This window comes from Psittacula echo (genome assembly GCF_963264785.1).
Source record: "Psittacula echo genome assembly, chromosome: 11".
NCBI lineage: Eukaryota > Metazoa > Chordata > Aves > Psittaciformes > Psittacidae > Psittacula > Psittacula echo.
The window spans coordinates 2,183,145-2,205,525 of record NC_137746.1 but is presented as its reverse complement, the minus strand read 5'-3'; the positions used below and the strand labels follow the sequence as shown (position 1 = coordinate 2,205,525).

General features: G+C 43.9%; 1 protein-coding gene across 3 annotated transcripts in view; it reads right to left on the bottom strand.

The window, feature by feature from the left end:
* The window catches only part of RAPGEF6 (Rap guanine nucleotide exchange factor 6), a 116,024-nt gene that overhangs the window by 89,284 nt on the left and 4,359 nt on the right, over positions 1 to 22,381 (bottom strand). For all 3 annotated transcript variants that reach the window (XM_080627496.1, XM_080627498.1, XM_080627497.1), the window contains exons 2-3: positions 1,520 to 1,590; positions 854 to 910 (exon numbers count right to left, since the gene is read on the bottom strand). In XM_080627496.1, coding sequence (XP_080483622.1) covers positions 854 to 910; positions 1,520 to 1,590 — 128 coding nt within the window. The remainder of the gene's footprint in view (positions 1 to 853; positions 911 to 1,519; positions 1,591 to 22,381) is intronic.

The following is a 22,381-nucleotide window of genomic DNA, read 5'->3' as shown; positions in this document are numbered from 1 at the left end:
CATTTGCATAGCATGCACACGTGGCACTGTGCCCCACTGTGCCATTTGATCCCAGATGGATGGATAGGGGGACAGCCAACATTTCAACCCACAGCCCATAGCCCTGCACAGAGGTTTTATTGCTGTGGATTTTGCCTCTTCCTAAAGCACTGCAATGCTACTTCCCAGCTGCAGCCCAACATTCCCCTCCTTTTCCAGCACACAACCACACATACACACATCGACCTGGTGCTGGAGCAGGTTTGTGTCACAGACACCCACAATATGAACTAGTAGGTGGCATCTCGTTTTGGCTCATGTACTGGGAGATGTGCCTTATATAAAAAGCTGGGATTAGCTGTGAGAGGATAAATACACCATAAGCAATGCTAAAATATGAGGGGGGAAAAATATATTTGCCTCTTGGCAGAAACCTAAAAAGAACCCTGAGCTAAAACACATCCTAGTGATTTAAAAAGAAGAGATGGTGTCTGAGCTCCATCCTCCTCTGTACAAGATACTTCCACAATCAGTACCAGCTCCAGGGGAAGAGTGCCACCTACTGAATTGTCACCACGGCTCCCACGTGTGACACTAATTGCTTTTCCACGGACCTTGCCCGTGCACAGACACACACTTCTGCTGTCCATGGGAGCTGTGCTGGCAATGCATGGGCACCTCTAAGATGCCAACATCATACCACTGGTACAACCGCCTCCTGCCAGAGCTTGTAACCAGCCCGGCCAAGCTTAAATGTTGTAAAGCCTTCTATTTACAAGGAGAGAACAAGTAAAAAGTGATTTATTACAGTGTGCAAAGCAGTGATTTTGTTTACGCTTTTACTGAAGAACGTCAACAAGTGGTAAGTACTTACCAAAAGAGAACTTGGTTGCCCTTGTACCTCTCATAGCGGGCACTTGATGACATTATTCTGAGAGAGAAGGAGAAGTTTAATTTCAATTTTAATCCCCAAAGACCATAAGCCATTAATCACCACATTTCAGCAGAATCCCTTTAAGGCTTAAGACCTTAAATTTAACTATCTTTATGTTCTAAACAAAGGACGTGCTTAACCATAAAATTGAAATTATTACGGTGTTCCTCATTACCCAGATAGAGAATATACAGCATGTTCCCTAAGTGTTTAAATCACTCCCACACATTGGAATTACCCATAGCAACAGAACTGAAGGAACTAAAATACTTCCAACGCACTTTTTGTGCTTTGTTGGCCTTCCATTTTATGTATTCCAAGATTATCCGAATATGTCTGAGGCATTAAAAAGCTTTTGTGATGTGGACTTCACACAGGGCACTGTCTACACAGGCCTCTGTAGGCAGATGGGAGCAATCTCTGCCTTCGTCCTTAGCAAAGCTAATTAGTTTAGATTCCATGCCACGTTATTGCAGGAACTTAACTCAGCAACGACTTGGCCAACGCTCCAAGTGCCAGCAGACAAAAGCTTTGCTCATCTCTGCAAAACCACAGCCATGGATACCAGCTGTGCTGAGCAACACTAACTAGCTCCAGAGCACTTACCTGAGCTGATGTTCCCTGAAATGTGAGAGTATGTCCAGTCCATGAAGGAAAGAATAGATTGTACTTAAGTCCTAAAGAGAAAAAGAAGACAAGACATGAGCAACTTTGTTCACAGCATCTGATCACTCCTGTGTCACCTTCTCAGGTTCTGCAGTATATTATACAGACTTAGGAGATCATTCTAGAGGCGAAGCCCAAATGAGTAGATAGGTCAGGACACAGAACCTTGTCCATGCTTAAGCTGCAAAAGCAAAAGAGTGAAGTCCAATTGACGAATAAACACCTGAAAAAGATTTATTGCAAGTATCTCTGCAAATATGATTTACATGAACAGATACAGCAGCACGATGTGGAAGAGGCCAAACAGGACAGTCCCAGCCACCCAAGGTCAAAAATTGTAGAGACTTGTAATACCTCTTTAAAGAGGGAAGTTTGCAAAATTAGTTTGGTAGTAGCAAAGAGCCCTAGTGAAAACCTAAATCACATGGTTCTTTGCACCGCCTATAGCGGCAAAACTGCTTTTAATAGTAACAGGGTTATATTTAGAGAGAAAAAGCTATTTCATGTTCAGCTCAGACCTAGGTGGCAGCCCTACTAGAAACTCTACTCCATCCTACTGCCTCTCTAAGCTAACCAGAGGGTAACAGTACAAGCTGCTCCAATATACTCTTTGGTAAAGATGAAGACAACGAAGGTTTAGATTTGTCTCCCACCTCCTACTACCAAGCCTCAGCATCGCATCAGTGCCATCATTAGCAACCACAGAGGCAAAGAGTGTTTTTGAAGCAGCAATATTAGAACATGAAGATTATCTCCCTTTAGGAGCTGGACTCTACGTGGATGCTGTAATGAGCAGATACAGCTGTTTAAACTTCTCACGCCACAGAACCCTCTTCAGACACAAAAATATCTGTGCTGATGGTGCAGACCACATGCTGCGAACAGCTCACTAGGGCTATTCATCATTTAATTTACTGTCCTGAACAGGTGGGCTGGTGGCACTAAATACAGGCACAACAAAACCTTTATATGCCCCATAGCAGTCTCTCCAGCTCGGCCTTGGAAAATATGCTCTGAGTTTTCAAGTGCTGCATTTACACCGTGTTTACAAAGGATAAACCAATATGAATGCCGGCCTCAGGATTTACAATGGATTTACTTTAGAAAAGTTCTTTGGCTTAATAGTCAGTGTTTAGAAATACAGTGGCTATAGACTGTTAAATCAAACGAAAGGTTAGACGTAATTGCAGGCCATGCAAAAGCAATAAAACTCCAGATTTCTTCTTTTTTTAAATGTCATTACCCAAACCCATGAAAATTAAACAGAAGGCCTGAATGCTGAACACATACACTCATAAAGCACCCGTTTCACACACACCAACCTCATTTTAATCCTCCGACTCCGAGTTGCCACAAACTTGATGTTCGGAGCCAAACGCCCAGGAGCGCTGGCTATGAAGCACCCTCCAAACACCAAACTCACACACAGTCTGCAAGAGATGGCTATCTGGCCACCAAAGGTCGTTTGAGGTACCAGACAGATCAGGTTTTGAGCTCTCCCCCATTCCAAGCAGTGAACTGCTTCAACTTCACCCCTCGTCACAGGAATGCAGCAAAAATATCCTTCGACTGTACAATGTCTTATAATAATATCTTAGTAGTTAAAGGATTCATGGAGCAACTGAAATAAACCCCGTGTGCCACATTCTTCCTCCTCCACCTGGACATCTGCCTCTCTCAGGACAGAAGAGCACTTGGACTGGCTGTAAAGGAAGGACAAGCAGTGGATGCTCTCAACTCCTTTTGAAGCGGGGCTACCAAGCAGCCGTGGGGAATTACTCTTCAGTGTTACAACTAAAGCTGAATTTATCAGTCTTCACAACTCACTGCATCTATACACGCTTTCCAACATTTTCCATGATTTTTCTACATAATTAAGACCAAGATACAAAATAATGTCTTTAACAATACAGTTTAGATCAGCACTTCTGTTAAGTTACAAAAAAGTTGTAAGCAGAACAAAAGCCTATGTTCCTATTTCACTGTGACTGCCCCATCCCTGGCAGTGTTCAAGGCCAGGTTGGACACAGGGGCTTGGAGCAAGCTGCTCCAGTGGAAGGGGTCCCTGCCCGCGGCAGGTCACTGGAACTGGATGAGCGCTGAGGTCCCTTCCCACCCAAACCATTCCATGATTCATGTTTAATCACAAAGTTTTGATGTTGTACACATGTAAAATAACAATGTCCTTACTTGAGGATTATTCTCTGCAGCCCCATAGCAAGTTAACGCAGCTTGGGCTGCCTCCTGCTCTCCACCTGCAGCCAGCTTGACCAAACAGGACTGCCGCATGGACCCAGCATGCTTACTTAGGAGCTTGATGAATAAACAGTTGGTAAATTAAAGAGATAAACATTTGCTTAAAGGGATTCATGCCTGGAAAGCATCCCTCAGCTCAGATGTGGGCTGAGATGTGCAGCAGCAGAGGGAACAGCAGAGAGAAGGCAAAGCTTCCTATCACCTCAGTGCGACAGAAGGCATTTAGCTTACACTGACCAGTTTAATGATAAATGAAATAAGACCCATCATATTATGCACTACCCAGGCAGGTGATGTTTCAACCAGCTAAATATATCAGCTACTCATACATCAGTTTCTATGGGCGCTTTTAAATCAGGATCTGTATCACTCTCCCTAAAAATAACTGACTTTTAAAGCAATCACCTCTCCTATTTAAAGCAGAGCAGGTAATTTTGTTGGGTGCCACTAAGCACAAGAGTAATCCCACAATCACATCTCCCGGGAAGGGCTATGGGCTGCCCCCATCCTATGGTGCACCAAAGGCACTGGTCCCATGTGCTTTACACATGTACCCATGCGCTTTACTGGTACTTTACATGTCTCACTGAAATAATGCCTCTTCATTTGTTTAAATGTTTAAATAGATCCTTCACGGCCACATAGCGAAGTTCCTCCTCTCCCTCCCATGCCACTTCAAAGCCTGAACAGGCTTTCCTTGAGTTCCCTTCCCACCTGGTATTCTACGATTCATAGAAGTTACGTGCAGCTCATCTAGCCCATGTGAGAACTCCTATCAGGCGTACTCTGCAAAGTTTCCTCCCTTACTCCCATCTCATTTAAGTGCTCATAACTGCACTGATCTTATGTTTGAGAGGCTACGCTGAGAGTCTCATGTTGTATTTCCACAGCCAAGGAACACAATTTAACCCCACTGGGGCTGGAGGCAGTGAGTGCCCAGTGCCAGGCACATGCTGTGGCCACCTCATGGAGAGATGCTGCCAGCCCAGCTGCACCACGCACCCAAAAACTCCTCTGTTGGAGCTTAAAGTGTTCATTGCTCAAATTCCAGGTTTATAAACCTGAAAATAGGATTGGAAGCTGTTATTTTTAGAAATGGAGTTATGTGGCTGCACCGGTTATAAAGAGCAAACACAACCAGGGTACAAAGGGTAGAGATAATTTGCACAGGTACCCACTAGGAATAAAAAGGGCTATAAAAGAACGATGCCAAAGGGCAACAGTCAGTGTCACAACAGCGGAACACAAAGTATTCACTGGAAAATTACCCCTTCCATGCAAGAAGTCTGGGGAGGAGCTATTTACAAGGGCCTGTAGGGACAGGACAAGGGGAATGGCTTTAACCTGCCAGAGGGGAGACTGAGATGAGCTCTGAGGCAGAAGCTCTTCCCTGTGAGGGTGCTGAGGCGCTGGCACAGGGTGCCCAGAGAAGCTGTGGCTGCCCCATCCCTGGCAGTGCTCAAGGCCAGGTTGGACACAGGGGCTTGGAGCAAGCTGCTCCAGTGGAAGGGGTCCCTGCCCGTGGCAGGGGTTGGAGCTGGAGGAGCTTTAAGGTGCCTTCCAACCCAAACCAGGCTGGGATTCTCCGATACCATTCTCTGTAATCTCTTTACATACGTCTTTCTGCCAAAACCCAACAAAACACGTAATTATTAATGCAAAACAATTTCTCCACATGCCCTAAACTAGGGACCAAGATCAACATTATTTTATCTTGTAATCTGTATTTTCAGAGCTTTTCAGCAGCTGAAATAATAGCTGAAACCAAAGCACAGTATCGACCTTCAAATGGTTTGCCCACATAAATTCTTCAGTCTTTGACAGAAAACTACCTTGCTGAGGTTATTTAAGAAGAAATTAACTCACATTTCTATCCAGCTAGCTAAAAGTGTAGCTCCAGTGAGCCAAGGGAAGGAAGGGAACCGAGCAAAGAGTGGAGGGAAGCAGGCAGGAGTTGTTCATCTTGTGCGGAAGGAGAGCACTGAGTTCATGAGCAGAGGTGTTCTCAGCCTCTCTGTTTAAAAACTGGAGTATATCCATTTCTCCGTATTCTCCACGTGAAGGTGAAGATTCACAGTATAAAATACCATGGGTTTAAGCAGAAGAGCAGGAATCAAGGGATTGCTCTGCACCAGCACTGTTATCACCAGATCCGGCCACAAGGAAAGCCTGGCCCAGCACGGATGCACCAGCAGCCCCAGCTTCATTCAGCAGCAGCTTTTATCATCCCAGCACACACATCCTCTCTTAACCAGCTGCTAACCAAAGGTGGTGCAAAACCATGGAGATTTTAGTAGCAATTTATTATATGAATCAGCTTTCTCCTATAGTAACATCCTCACCCCAACATACTTACAAAGGGAGCCACTTGAATAACTGGACCACTTCTCCTTTTCCCTGCCAGATGCCAACTCACGTAATTACTACAAGATGCCACAAATACAGCATAAGGGAAAATAAAAGCAGCACACCAAGCAACACAACAGCCTCTGTACCCTTCTATTAACCCAGGACACTTGCTGAAGCACACAGAGTTCGTGTCCTACGGCTGAAGTGACTTACGCAGCCACCTCTGAAGTTTGAGATAGCTTTTAACAATTCAATGTCCATCATCATTAAGGAGTTTATCCCTGCCTCTGTCATCTGAGCAGATGTGTAAAATCTGAGTATCATTCCCTTGCGCTTCACCCCTCTTTCTCCCAACCTTTTGTCTTTAATCCAAGGGGCAACTTGACAAAGCTTAGACTTAAGGATCCAGTGGAATGATGGTGGTCTCAAACAGGGAGTTCTCCATACAAAGGTTTCCAATCAACCAACAACCAATCCAACCAGTACAAGCGTAATTCCCAGGAACCACATTCATGTGCTGGAAATCCACAATAAGGTCCAAGACAAATTCCCCCAAGGCATTAAAAGTGGGCAAAAGCAGTGTGATGCTCTGGAGGGAGGATGAGATGGTTGCATCAAGAGCAACTCTGCTCTCAATAAACATCAAATGAAAACCCAATGCCTCGCTTGATGTGACCCCAGCCAGGTGTCCCAGTGACACACGGCTATTTTAGAGCACTACGCAGGAAATCTGTTCTATTTCTAAGGAAAATAAATTGTTCTGAAATGACCTCATGGCTGCAAATCCCCCTACATTCACAAAGAGCCATCCTCAGCAATTGCACGGAGGTGTCAGGGAAGCTGAGGAAGCCATAAATCCTTCCAGAGTCCCTTTAGCACTGCCCAGCTCTGTGTCCTATGATAGAGGAGAGGCAGCAGAGGCCAGGACCCAGTGATTCCCCAATGAGCTTGAGCCTCACGGATGCCCTAGACCCATATGGAACTTAAGCAAAGGGTCTCAAGGAACAGGTATTATTCACTCAGCCTGGAGTTTTGCACAGGGAATGAGCAAAGAGCAGACGCCTGCACGGCAGCAGCAGCGCTTCAAAGCCGCACAGAAGAAACGGCTGTGTCGGCAAGTTCCAGACAGATTGCTCTCACATGCAAACCTGCCCCAAAGAGCCACGCAAAACCTGTCTCTCGATTCCACCCCAAACATTAAATTCCTGTTGCAAGAACACTGCTTGGCTCACTCGAGGCTCCCTGCACCCAAGCCACCCAGGACTCCCCGCTCCGCATACAAGAACCTGCCGCTTACCGAAGCGCAAAGGGATTTTGTATCTGTTCTTTCACCAAGGTAAGACAAGACAGTTGCCAGGATCCATATTCTGTGTGCTTCAATGCAAACACGAATGCTATTACCGCCTCAAGATCTGTTACAGATTCAGCTTTATTACAGATAGTACACTTTAAAGGAAACAGACATACATAAGATGCCTTTGAAACAACAGCTAAACCATATGGTAACAGCTTCCCAAATTCCACTGACATTCAATAAAGACCATCAGGTACAAAAGCTTCCAGGGAAGGGAGCAGCATGGGTGAAAGCTGTCACAACCTCCCTGTTACACAGAGCTGCTGCCTTCCCTGCAGTGCTCTGCCCAGTGAGCACCAAGTGAGAACAAGCTCCAGCGGAATCAAGCACTCACTTGGTATCAGGACAAGGATTTTAACCCACTGCTGGACAGTGGCTGAATTTCTCTTCATTGTTATTTAAAGAGCCCAGATTTCAGCAGAGCAAACACAAGTAATTCCTGGAGCACGGAGAGCAGGTTGGGTAAGCTGTGAGTAGAGGCTCTCCCCCTGCCTGCTGCCATGACTTGCTTCACCGTGATTCAGCAGGCTCCTTATACAGACTGAATGCAGCTTTTACTAGGAATCCTGTCGGGCTCAATAAAGACTTTGTCACCCTTCGGGGGGTGTAGCAGAAGAGAGGAAATGTTACTCAGCACAGTTTATGGTTTTCATTGCTTCCCTTCCTGTTACTTCATCGAAGGCTGCAATCCGCGCCGTTTCCTTTATTCTCTGTTTAAGGCCAATTGTAAAAATAGTACTCCCAAATTCTTTCCCGATACTGTAATACCAGAAATAAAAACACAGACACATGCTGAAGTTCTCTGATCCACGCTGTGCATATTCACATATCCATGCAGCCAGTTCACCAACCTCAGTGATGCTGGCTGAAGAAGCCCAACCTACACAACCCAAGGCAGACAGCACACCCCATCAGCTACATTTAAACATGTGGAGAGGAGTGTATGGTCCCTTGAATAAAAGGGAGGTGATGAGATGGACCAGAAAGCAACTCCTCCATCTTATTGACTTTCCCAGTTCAATGGCATAAACATTTGACTATCATTAAAGTCCAAGTGGTGCAAAAGAGCATCAGAGAATCCCAGCCTGGTTTGTGTTGGAAGGGACCTTAAAGCTCATCCAGTTCCAAACCCCTGCCATGGGCAGGGACACCTTCCGCTAGAGCAGCTTCCTCCAAGCCCTGTCCAACCTGACCAGTATCAGCTCAGGACTCCTCACTTGCAGTAAGAATTCCCTTTAAAGATTCCTCTTATTTACCTGGAGGCCATTTAAAAAATCAAAAAGAAAACAAAACAATCTAAATACAAGCACCGAGGCACTATTGAGGAGAAAGGATGGATTAATCCATCTGATGAATGACAATGTTCCCAAAAGACTTAAATGAAGAATCCTGCAGAGAATGACACAGCTTAAGTAGCCCTCCTAAGGAGTGAAGCTCATCTTGCTTTGTAAGAAACATCACCAATTCTAAAAGCCTAACTGAAATACCTCTTATAGACCTCACTAGCAGCAAGCTCCTGCATCATCTTAAATCGCCCCGAGATGGCACCCAGTCACATCTGTATAAAATAAACTGGTTCAGCTACTGCAGAGCTGAACTCTATTACTTAGAAAGAGTAACATATATCCCAGGAAGAAGTTTCCCATCTACAGTAAGAGGTGATGGATTTCTGGCCTCAACTGCCAGTCTGCTCACCGCAGGCATCCTGAGCAATGCTGGGTTTTCCTAGGACCTTGCTAAAAATCAGAATCCCTTTACTATCAGTTGGCAACTGAGGATCACTGCACCTCATCCACTGAACAGCTTCAAATGACCAGGAACTTGCTTTCTTAGATGTATAGACTTACATATACCCACAGCCTCCTGGTGCACAGGTCCATCAAACAGCCTTGGACCATATTATGACCATGATACAGGAATCCTGCCTAGCCTTGAAACTTTACATTTACCCATATAGATGACAGATACTTTTTATTTCAAATGAGGAAATGTCAGTTGAGTTATTAGAGTATTTTATACAGGAGAAAAGAGATTAAAAGGACTTCATTTCACTCCCTTCTAAATCCAGGAAGCAATTACAACTGACAGCATCAGTTAATAACAGTATAGCCCAGAACAGGAAACTAAAATCTGGCTTTTGTTTTTGCTGACTCTCAAAGGTAACATTTGCACACTTGGATTTTTATCATCCTTTTGTATTCCTCCCCTGCACAGGCAGCAAAGTCTCTCAATGGGGCTAACACAGTTTCTTTATCCATTATTCCCTTACAACATGCACACAGGGCTACAGGTACAGACTGAAGAATTACATTCCACTCTCAGGAACACAATCGTCTTCAAGAAAGTGTGAAAGAACAGATCTTACTGAAGCACAGAGGCCCTAGAACCGCTATTACAGTTTACTTCAAGACTGAAAGTGCTTCCATCTGGCTGAATACTTCTGAAAACACACACACACAAAAAAAAGCTAAGTATTTCTACATGAAAATTAAAACAAAAAGGTTCTTTACTCACCAATAGGTCCCCACACCCAATGCAGATAAACACCTTCCACCTAAGAACCCTGGCTGATGTTGATACAAGACTTTGGTAGGAAGGAAAACATTTGAAAGGAATGAGGGAGGGGAAATTTCACCTTATTTTTACTGCTGTTTCATCACTCCGAGTCAGCAGTTCTGGAACCCCGACTTCGCCAGGGAAAAACTTCCTTTGGAAAAGCTTATGTTGCAGAGTGAAATACCGAGGGCCCTGAACTGGAGAGACAGGAACGCCGAATGCCGCTGCTTCAAAGCAAGCAGCTTATGAAGTTTTGAATATCTGAGGCATAGTTCAGCCCTTATCACTGTTCAGAACAAAAGTACAGCTACAAAAAGTATCTTCAAGTAGAGGTTCCCAGACACTCATGACTTAGTTTGAATACATCTTTCCAACTTGTATGTTGGGAATAGAAAAGCAAAAGCAAGCTGCCGTGACAACACTCGAGTTCAATAGGATGGGAAGCTCAGGAGAGACAAAACCTCAATGCTCACACCTATTAAAGAGCAGGCTTTTATAACAAATGTTTTTCAGTAGGAGACCAGCCTCCTCAGGCAGGATCTTGAAAAGCCACCCAAAATTAACAAGCAAAACAGGCAACTTCAGGCTTCCAGGTCAATCAATGCTTTGTCAGTCAAGCAGCTCAGTACTTGTCACAGTTAACAGTGTCCCTCCCACAGGACACGCATCCACCAAATAGGAACAGTTCAGTTACATCTTCTTTGTTGGAACTCCAAACACACCAGCTTGCCTGATTGACAAAGAAACTCCTGCCCTTTTAAGAGGAGTGGGCAAGAAAGCACCAGCACCTGAAATTTCCTTTAAAGAAACAGAAGAATCATGGTAGGAAAGGTCAGGACACTGAAATGCTAAGGAAAAGGTAGATTCTTATTAAATAAATCTGGTACAAAGATGAGGGGATGAGAAGAGAGAAGGTAGAGGATTAAATCCAAAAATCCAAAGGTCAATTCTATGCTTATCAGTAACGACAACTTGGGAGTATGGCTCTATGCAACTTAGTTGTGTTGAATTACTGAATCCATCACCTATAAATCACTGTAAGAGTGCTCTAGGTTTTGTTCTTTCCTCTCTCTTGGACTAGAGCTCCATGAGCTACTGAAAGAGATTCAAAAGACTGTTTTTAATGAAACACGCTCCTGTTAACTCTAAATAAGCTCCTGTTCTAAAAAAGTAGCTCCAGGATAGGTGCTGAAGAACGCACAGATGCAGAGGCAATGCTGTCTACCCAACACAAACTGGTCCCACAGACATGAGAATGCATACAGTGATGCAACAGGCAGACAGATGAATAGAGATAGATAATAGTAATACATACATAAAAAGGCACAAAGATGTGCTATTCAGAAAGCCATTACTGCTATTCAGAAAGCCATTACAGCAGCTGCTGCTTCATCTTTCACACACACACTCCATCGGAAGGATTTCCCCACTCATTTTCACCATACTTCACCCAATGGACCTTTGCAGCAAGTGAACGTTACTGTCAAGGTCCTGTAACTACAGCTCCTGCTCAACAGGTATCTCAAGCAGGCAAAGACAGACAGAACAGTAACACTTTACTGCATTCGGTTCCACCACATTAACGGTCAGATTTTTATACGAATGCACAAGATTACTGCTATTTTCATAATGGCACATTTATCCTTTTGCAGTGAATTATTTCCTATTTCTTTGAGAATTCAAGCAAGCAAAGCTCATGTCTGTTAGGAAATTAACTCCTGCTTAATAAATAATAGTGAAGACAAAACGAGATTTCTTATCAATACCGTAACCTGGGTCACCAACTCAGTGCCTAGGTAATGGAGAGGAATACAGCCCTACGGACTGCATCAAAATGTTTTGGTGTATCAGTAAAATATTACAGTCATCACACTCCTTCCAACCAAAACACTCTGTGTTTTCATTCAACACTGATGGCAATGCACTGGCACGTGAGAAAACACATGAGAATATACTTTACTGCAAATTCCTCCTGCATCCTGGCATTAGGATACCTAAGCACTACCAGACAGAGCAACCCAGGAGAGTTACCGTAATGTACAGAAGGCTATAGCTCTTACAGAAGTTGTAAGTTATCTGAGGGTGGATTGCCACAATTACATTCTACTATTGCCACAGTGACTACAGTATCTTCTCATGCAGAGGAATGCCAACGTGCCTGTGTAATGTGCATCTGTGTATTTGCAAACATACATTTACCTCGCACCAAGCAGAGAGGTGTGATCAGTAGCTCTTAGCATCTTCACTTGTAGCACAAAAATAAGCCAGACTGACTCTACTGCTATATTTGACTGCAAACCACCACAGCAAAACTCTAAAAACTTGCATTCTGCTACTGCTTTCAGATCTATTTCTGTATTTTTCAACCATACCTGTGCCCTAAACCACAAGGAAGCTTAGGGATCCAACCTGAGGAGCTATATTCTATGTATATTCATATATTGAGGTTAACAGGGTTCAAGTTTGAAATCAAAGCAACAGAAGTATCAGAGGTACATATACCTCCGCACTTCCTGAGTAATTACAATTGATCACTGATGCATAATGATACAAAGGAAGTAATTCTAATTAAAGAAAATTAGCAGCTTCAGCATCAGGAGAAACAACAGATGAGTGTACTGGCAGGAGCTGAATCAACCACGAGATAATAACGTTACTCAGGGATTTCTAGCTCCAAATCCCACAGGCTACCCATCAGCCACGCAGCTTCCCAAAGCATACAACCTTCACGACTAACATCCATAGGCTTACAGACAAGATGCAGAGTAACTGCGCTCTCCACCCCTGTGCTAAATCAAAACAATACTAATTGATTACATGTGAGACACGGGCTGCTTCGGCTGGGTTGGAGTATAGGTGATACGGAAACCTCTTCCACTCCAACCAGCAATTCCAACCTTAGAGAGGCCAAGAACTTCAGAGACTGTAATTACCTTTGAATACAAACCCAACACAAGCCAATCTCAACTTTCTCATTCCTATGAAACCATGATCAACACTAATTTGTAAAGCAATGTGCCAGAGATTACTCCAGCACCTCACCCTTCCAGTGTTAGCCAACCACAGCCTCTTCGGAGGTATAATAAACCTGCTTTTAAACAAAACAATGTTTCATCTAAAAAGACTTGTGCTTTCAGAGAGCGAGACTACCATTCATCACTGAAGATGAGGGGAAAAAAACCCTAATACTAAACTTAATCTGAGTATCAAAGTTAGGTTTATAAGCAGCAATGCAATGCCTTAATTTAAGACTCAGACTTTTGACTCACCAGCTCACATACAAGAAGTTTTGTACTGGGTGATGAAAGGCTAAGTCTGGACCCAACAGCAGAATGCTTCAAAGGAAGATTACACCACCACAATCTCGGAATAGTTGTGCTTGTGACTGCAGATATGGAGAACATACATTCTAGATCCCAGCCCCAGGAGAAACAGAAGGATCCGGTATTGCATTTCAGTCATTTTACACAATAATACTGAACATGAATACAGCTTTGCAGCGTGTTTGCTTGAAAAGCAGCACATTCAGAGCGTACAAACTGCTCATTCACATAGCTACTCCACTGCAGGACTTGGGAGGTGCACTCTGCATGAGTGCCAGGAGGAATGGAAGACCCATTAAGAAAAGCTTCTTGCTCTATCACATGAGCACTCACAACTGCAAGAGCTATGTAATTATTTCAGGTAAAAATACATTAAGGCAAGAAAAGTCAGACAAGAGGGTTTGAAAACTCAAAGCAACGTTACTGTTCATGATACTGAACACTGAATCCCACGACCTCTAAGTTCTATGTAGCCTTATTTGCTGGATTTGAAAGATCTAAACTAAGTGCAATGGAAGTTCTCAGCTTTAGGGTTGTGATCAACTCTGACTGGTTATGCAGCATCTGTAACTACAGCTCTGCTATACACCATAATCCCCTTCTTTTAGCCACTGTGTACACAGGGGGAAAGAAAACAACACAAAGTTCCTCTCTTGAGCCATGAACTCCACCCAAAAGAGCAACCCAACGGCACAGGAGTCATGCTGCTGCCACAGTAGGCTAGCACAGACATGCAAGCAAAGAGATCCTTCCTAATGATCACACCAGCTGGATTATGCCCCTTCATTTCTGTACTAAGACTGCCCATCGGTTAGGAAGAACCAGCACGTGTTGCAGATTCCACCAAGCACCTTGTAAATCACGTAAATCAGCATCTACGGAAGAGTGTGCTGAAGAAAGCATTACAACCCAACACAAATGGAACCAACAGATGCATTTGATGGGAGTTCAGCAGTCTAACACAGGACTGACAGTTTCCTTCCTACTTCAAATGGGAAACAGGAACAGAAACTCCTTCGGCAACACTTGGAAGGATCACTTCTACTTCGGCAAACCAATGCAGCCTAAGACTGGACAGCGTCACACAGAACCCTGAGAACACAGGGTAAATTATATCAGATTTAAGTAGAATATCCTCCCTAGATAACCCTCAATATCTAGTAGCCACTGGCAAGCAGTGATATCTTCGTGATAAGAGCATAAAAAGCCCTCCCAGTATCAATATGCAACAGCAGAAATGACCCCATCACTTTGTAATGCTAAATACACAATACAGTGTACTAGGGCAGATGCTCTTTCCAATGTAAACTGTCAAGATGAAAAACATTACAACAGCTCTGGAACCACCTCTTTGTAGGAATTCATATTTGGCCAAAAGGCCGAACTCTGTGTGCCCTCAACTCAACACGACACACCACCACGAGAATTTCTTCCCTCCAGACCAGAAGGACCAACATTCGAGGCCCATTAATAACCATTCTGCTTAAATATCAATGCTTTAATCAGGCACAAAGATTACAAAGAGAGAACTCCTTTAGGCAGTTAATTTTGTTTTATTTGGCAAGAATTTGCCAGCCCTTCTGAACATGCTAAAAGATAACCAAGAATTAGCAGAGCTGAGGAACCCAGAGAAACCAGATGCAGAATGGTAAATAATTTGTGCTGCTTCCCTGAATGAAGGGTATTTCCCAAATCCTGCACTGCAATCATCAAAAGAGGAAGAGGGGTGTATCACAGCTTCATCAAACAAAGGAAAACCCTCTATGTTTTAAGCCTGAGGTCACTGGAACAAGAAGACCTCCTAGTCTTAGAAACTGCTTGTCTGGCAATACCAGCATGAGCAGTTTAGCCAGGATGCTCCTTGGAAGTGGGTGGCTTCTTGGCCATTGACAAGAATGCCATGACCCACCTTTTAGTGCCAAGAGAGTTGTTTTCACCTGCAGATGCCCAGCTCTTGTGATGGAAGCACACACACAGTTGCATAAAGGTTATTAGACAGTCATAGGGCAAACACCAGCAGGACGTCATCGATGTTTGGAACAGCAGCACATCAGGGATGCTCCAACAACTGCTTCAAGGAATGTGGCTTCCTTCTTACTGCTCCTCAGAAGTGGAGCCTGGCCACAAGTGGGCAATAGCTGGGCACTTTGGCCCCAGTTTCCTCCCACAGCACACATACACGCAAGTTCGTTACGACTAAGTGCTATCTTCTTCCCGTTTATTTGCACTATGCACCGATATCCAGCTGTCCTTACACAAAGTGACATAAGAATCAGTTTTGTCAGGATAAACATTACAGAAACTCCTCTGCAAAGCTTATATGAAATCAGTTTGGGTGTAATACCTGAAGAGATGTTCTTATTCAGAAAACAGCCTTTTTTCATGATGCCCTTTTTACTTTGGAGGCTTTAATACGGTTTCTCTGAGGAATGTAACACCTCCTCGTCCTGACTTCTTGCCCTCCAGCCTTTGCAGTTTGGGAGAACAAAAGCAGAAGAGAAATGTACTTTCCTTCCATTTGGTAACTTTCCGGCATGCCAAGTGTACTCGCAGTTCTCTCCCACCTCCTTCCACACCCTCTTCTCGCCCTTCCTCACTATCCCATTATCTCCAAGGAGTTCCTATTGCAAGGTCAGTAACAAGGCACTTTTAGCTTAGATTAACAGTTTTGCAAAACACACCCTGACTGCCTCGGAAGTGCCTGAAATTCACTGTTTAAATCCAGATAATACAACAGAAAACAGCGTCCTAGAAATATGTTACTTACATTGTGCATCTTAATTCATCAGTGAAAGCTCTCAGTTAAATTATTCTGCAGATGAAGCCAAGTGCATGACCCCACTGCGCGGGGAAAGGTATATGCTGAAGGAAATAAATTCCAATGCAGAATTCCAGGACTCCATCATAATTTCTGGTCTCACTCTCAGAGCTGTCACAGCTGCCATTAAAATGAAAAACCAGTTTTTCAGGAACAGTAATTGGAAGCAAGAATAGGAAAAGTAATCTTTGGGCAACACCACTTCATAGGCTCCCTGGAAAATCACTGGGAAACAACCACGCTGATTCTCTCCGACTTCATTTACTCTTTTAACACAGCTTAAGGTTCATATGAAATCTTACTGCCTTCTGTAAAGAACCAAACTGAGCTTGATACAGGAAAGTTACAGGTACTAATCACCAGCTTGACTTTAGCAGACTGGAGTACAGACAATGAGATGCTGCAGTCACTACCTGCTTGCTGACAACTACTGTGGCACACTGGATCCCAGCAGCTCTTCAGTAGCATCAGAAGCCTTTGTGACAGCAAAGCCGTTTTTCACCCTCCTAGAAGCTAAACTTAGGTCCACTCTACCCCAACAGTTTAGAGAACTAAGCCTCAAAACATTAGATCAATAATAACATGCCCTAGTCTGCAAAATCACATCTGTCGAGCCCTAAATCCCACATTTACCGTGATTATCACAAAGCAAGCTGCTCTGATCTCTGTTCTTTAGTTACAGTTACTTAGGCCAACAGCTTGAAAAACATCCGTAAATACTATCTGTGTAAGCTCCCAGCATTCTGACAACGACGCAGGGAAAACAGTCAGTTCCTGTTTTACAATAACCTCCCAGATACAAAAGCCTTGTTGACAACTGGATGGACAGGCCAGAAAACCCTAGAGCCATCGACTGCATCTTCTAAAGCCAGCTGCTTGGGACAAAATAGGAATAAGAGCAGGCAGGATGTGCATCTCTTTCAGGACATCCCACTAAGCCCCCTGCAAGCTCGCTGCTACAGAAAAAGGGCATCCAAAGGCAGATACAGGACAGCACTGCCACAGCCCAAGTCAAAGCAGAGGCCACCAGAAAGACCAGCCCAGGAGAGGAAGTACCACGGGACTACCAGAACCTCCTGCAGAGGTGAGCTGTGGTACAGGAGCTCTTCCCAGATGCATCAACCTCATCTGGGGGATGCTGTTGAGACAGACCAAAAGCACAAGGCAATGACAGCTTTTAGCACACCATGCCTCACAGGCAGCAGAGATGTTTGATTATCTCCAGACTCTCAAATGCCTTTAACCAACAACCAGCACTGAATCAACAGGCACAGTGCTCATAAAACCAGAGCTAGAGTATCTCTCTGTATGGGATTATATCAGAATGAGAAGCTTAAAACATAAAACAAAATGAGCAATAAAAAGAGATGAAACCACACCTGGTAACAGGGGGTTCAGACAAAGCCGTTCCTACACATACCGGACCATGGACATAGTAAAGCATGACATAAAATACCCAAGGGCATTTCTTTTAGGCCAAAGACGGCTCTTCTGTGTGTGAAGACATCACTACCATTACCATGTATCTCCCAGAAGAGATACCTAGAAGTCACATCCATGAGGTGTGCAGTAGACACCTACAGGTGCGCACGCACAGACACAGAGCAGTCATAGAAAGCGACACTGACACACAAATTACAAAGCCAAAATGTTTTGTTACTCTTTTGTTGTGGCCTCGCTTCCTTCAATGAATCCCAACAAGCAGAAGCAAGTAAGATGAGGCAACAGCCTCTGACTTTTGTGTGTAACTACACGCGAGGCAAACACTGTATTTTCATTATACTTAATGTCCAGATTCAACAACACCACCAAGTATCAGACACAAGAAGTGCTGAAGCCACGCAACCAGGCAGCACGCAACTGTGCTCATCAGTTTTCATATCATTCCTCAAGCAACCCAAGGCTCCGACTTGGAGCTCTGTCTCAGCTAGACCTAACTGCACACTCCATTTAAGCTGGACTAACACATTGAGATAGGAGCAGTACACCTTTCAGAAGGCCAAGACAGTGCTTGAAGATGTCCATCCACTTGCTTCCCACAACAGAACCACATTCCTACTCACCGCTTCATCTGAATGACTCAGAATTGGAAATTACATCCCATAGACAAACCAGGACGGTAGAAGGGCTTCTCACCTTGACATGTAACTTGGTGACTCACCGAGCACAAGCCCTGAGCTTTCTGCAAACAATGCCCATACACATGAGCCATTGTCCGCAGAGCTGTTAGCGCGCTGCCATTTGATCTCCTCTTTAATACAGCCATGCTCTGTAGAGCAGACTTTACATGACATGAAGGAATTTGTGTTAGTCATGACCCAAGAGCAGCAGTTGGGAACTGAAAACGAAGCATCAAACTCAGCTGGTGCTGGCTGCGTACTGAGCAGAGCAGAACAGGTAAGAGGAAAAGGACAGGAAAGTGTGCTGAGATTCACACCAGTGGGTACCAAGATGTTTGCTTTACAGAATCAGGTCCGAGCAGCCACTGCAAAGGAAAAACAGCAGCGATGCAGTCCCAGTGGCTCTTCACAGACCCAAAGTTAAAGCAGAAGCTTTAGAAACCAATGTGACTATCACCAGTTCTAACAAGCCAATCCCTGGGACACTTCCAGCAGCACTGAGTACTTCACACTGTAATGATGTGAGCACCAGACACTTATTTAACCAAGGAAAAGGCCTGGATTGAACCTGGGCTGCCAGATCAGAAACCATGAAGTCACAGCTATGAGATGGAAGACGCGTGTGTTCTCAGGTTATCAGCACTATGTTCTGTGATGAAGAACGAATGCTGTCTCTAATTTACTTTCCTGAGGTTTTATCACAGTTCACTTTCTTTAGCATTTGACCCACCCTGAAAGGTGAAAAAGAAAACGCTTTGGGGAAGGGGTTTTTTGTGGATTTGGGGTTTCTGGGGGGTTGTTTGGGCAGCTTTGGCTCACAATGCTCTTGCAAAAATAACTAACCAGGAGAATTCATGCACCCACCTCAGGGCATCTTAAGCATCACAACGTTTCTGTTTCTATCCAAGTTTAACTCATTTCACTCATGCCCAAATTCTCCTTTCCAGGACAGTCTTTGACATCCTCAACCACAATATGGGTTTATATGGACACAGACTCTAAAACCAGGAAGGCTCACCCAACGGTCATGCTATTTTCTCTACTTGTTTCACATCGGACTTTTTGAACAAGGAAACTTTGTTAGACAGCCTCTAAATTTAAGAGAAAGCCTATTTGTCAATGACACTTCAGTAGAGCCAGTATATGTACCCAAAGTTAAACAGTGCCCTGGAAACCTGATTTATTTGGTTGGAACCATGAATCTGTATTTGACCGAAGTCAACAGGCCTCAACTGTTAAGAAAACTGGAAGAACCATTTATTGCTGCAAAGCTCTAGCAAAGTTTCCTTGCAGGTAATTCCAGACGGACACCAGCTGCCCAACAGCCAAACCAGAGTGGAACAGCCAAACCAGGAGCCCTCCTCTGCCAATGCGGTACCTTGGCCAAGGCTCAACACAACGTTATGTGTGTCTCTGAGACACAAATCATCAAAAGACTATTCTGAGCCACACATTCAGTCTTGTGAATGACAGCACAGCAAAACCAAGCTCCAAAACCTGGTCAAAACCAAACAAAACACCCCTCCTAAGACACACATTGAAGCCCTTGCAGCTGAGTATTTACACACATTAATACTGGTTAAAACCTGGTAAATGTTCCAATATTGTATTTTGGTTCATTTAAAACAACAGATGGATTTAAGTGCAACTCATTTAGGGCTGATTTCAGCTTCAGAAAGTGTGTTGCACTGCAGGTTCCAGGTAGTGATAACCTGAGTTATTTGGGTACCAATACATATGCCAGGTTGCTGAGTGCTTCTGGCCAAGAAACAGATACGTCAAGGCCAGGTTGGATGGGGCTTGGAGCAACGTGCTGTAGAGGAAGGTGTCCCTGACTGGGGTATGGGATTGGAGCTGGATGAGCTTAGAGGTCCCTTCCAACCCAAATCAGTCTGGGATTCTATGAAATTGACTGCACATCACCAGAGTGGAGCTGTATCCACACGGCAATGAAAGCAACTGCAGTAAAATAACCCAATATCACTGATTTTAATTACCCACATAAGAGATTTGACCCTGCCTGGGCTCAGGGAAGGGGACAGCAGGTTTAACCTGCCCTGGTTTCTCAGGGATGTTTAGTAAGACTGACCAAACATGCATCGATTGGTATTTACTTGAACTTTAGGAACAGAAGATTGGGACACGTCTATTGAACAACATCATTCTTGCTCATCTCTGAAACCAAGGCGCAAACACAAAGTTTATGAAAAGGAATTCTCAAGAAGCATTTTACTGAGGGAGTACAAGAGTTTGCATGCTTGGCTGTTTTATTACAGGAAAACCACAGGTCTAATTGAGATGAACACTCACAATACTACACTGTATTAAGAAATAGAATAATAAGAGACAACTACCCACCCAAAGCACTCTTACACGACAAAACAAGAGGGAGACCTAAGCTCTAAAAGCTTCCTAACTCTTGGAGCTGGCAGTGAAGAGACACAGCTCTCCCACAGCTCCCAGGCCTGTCCGACAATCCTCTGGGGTTGTCAGCACTGTATCATGAGCTTAAATACATTCATTTAATAAGCATGGAAAAAGACCCTGTGGTTTTGTTTTCCCTTCAGCTGAAAGCTATGGGGCAGGAAGAGCAGGAGAAGAGAGGAGGTTCATTACTGTTGCACTGAAAGTAATAAAGAACTTCAGGACCTGCTTCATTAAGAAGAAAACCTGTGTTGTGCTTGTAAGACCCAAACTATTCGAAGAGCTGTCAGCCACCAATGCCGCATCCAAGGTGCCACTCCTCAGGTACATCTGTTCTGAGCTTTCATTTTACCAGATGACTATAAAAAGGAAGAAAAAAAAGCTTTACAGCACATTTTATTCCAAGAGACTAATCTAATATTTAAGAAATCCTGACAGTTCTGGGTCTTTCACAGCCTTAAAAAGACACTGATAGAACAGGGTGTCTGAGAGGCAGCACACTCTCAGGTCCTTCTCTAAGGCTGCAGTTACTTAGCATTTCTGCTAATAAAACCCACTTTCTGCATTTGATTTTTCAATCATACAGGGCAAAAATAAACCTGTAACTGTTGCCTTCACAAAACTGCTTCTGAAGTATTCGTAATTATATGACAGGCTTTTATGTTCCTCTAACTGTAAATAGTAATTGTTGTCATATGCACATTGCCTTTCTGTACTCAGACGGCACACAATGACCCAGCCAGGAATTTATTAGTAGTAAGTCGCAGGCATGTCAGTACATGTGAAGCATCACTTGGGTTATCTCCCAGCAATAACCAATACATCGATTTTAGAGGTCTCTTCCAACTTCCAAGCACAACCACATGCAAAGACAGAACCAAGGATCTCCCAGGTAAAGGATGAGAGCTTTATAGCACTGGCCAGTTCCCTGCTGATACAGCAGAGAGCTACAGAACAATCTATTGGTCATCTCCAGAACTGTTATTTGCACAACAAAGCCTTATAAAGCAACATATCACTAACAAAGAAATGGGGGTGAAAACATAAGACAGAGGTTAAGTAGCAGAAAGGTTAGAAGTAGAGTGAAGGAGAGGCTAGTAGAAAACTATGGCAGGAGTCAGGTTTCCATCACTCCTCTTTCCCTGTTTTGGAGGCCCACATACTAACAGGAAGGAATTTGTATTAAAATACAGCCCAGCATCTGCAACTTCATTTAATGCAAGCTTCTTTTCACTGTAAGATAACGGCAAGATTTTTGCCGTGATTCCACAATTCTGAGTACATTTAATGACCATCCCAAAACACCACCGTTGTTACATCAACACCTAAAAGTTCACTGCTGGAACAATGGATTTAACCCAGGCTAATCCCCTGTTTCACCTACTGAGTGTACAGAAAATTATTGAAAAGGATGAAAAATCCCACTTGAAAATACCAGTTATTTCTGGAAACAAGAAGCAGATGTTCTCCTCTGTCTGGCTCAGCTGTGCTCCAGTACAAGAGTGCCTTTGTTATGCTGTCAGCAATCATTTATTTTATTTATTCCAGCCATTTTATAATGCCCATCAATGTACTATTTGTGCATGATTTAGATCCGTTGCA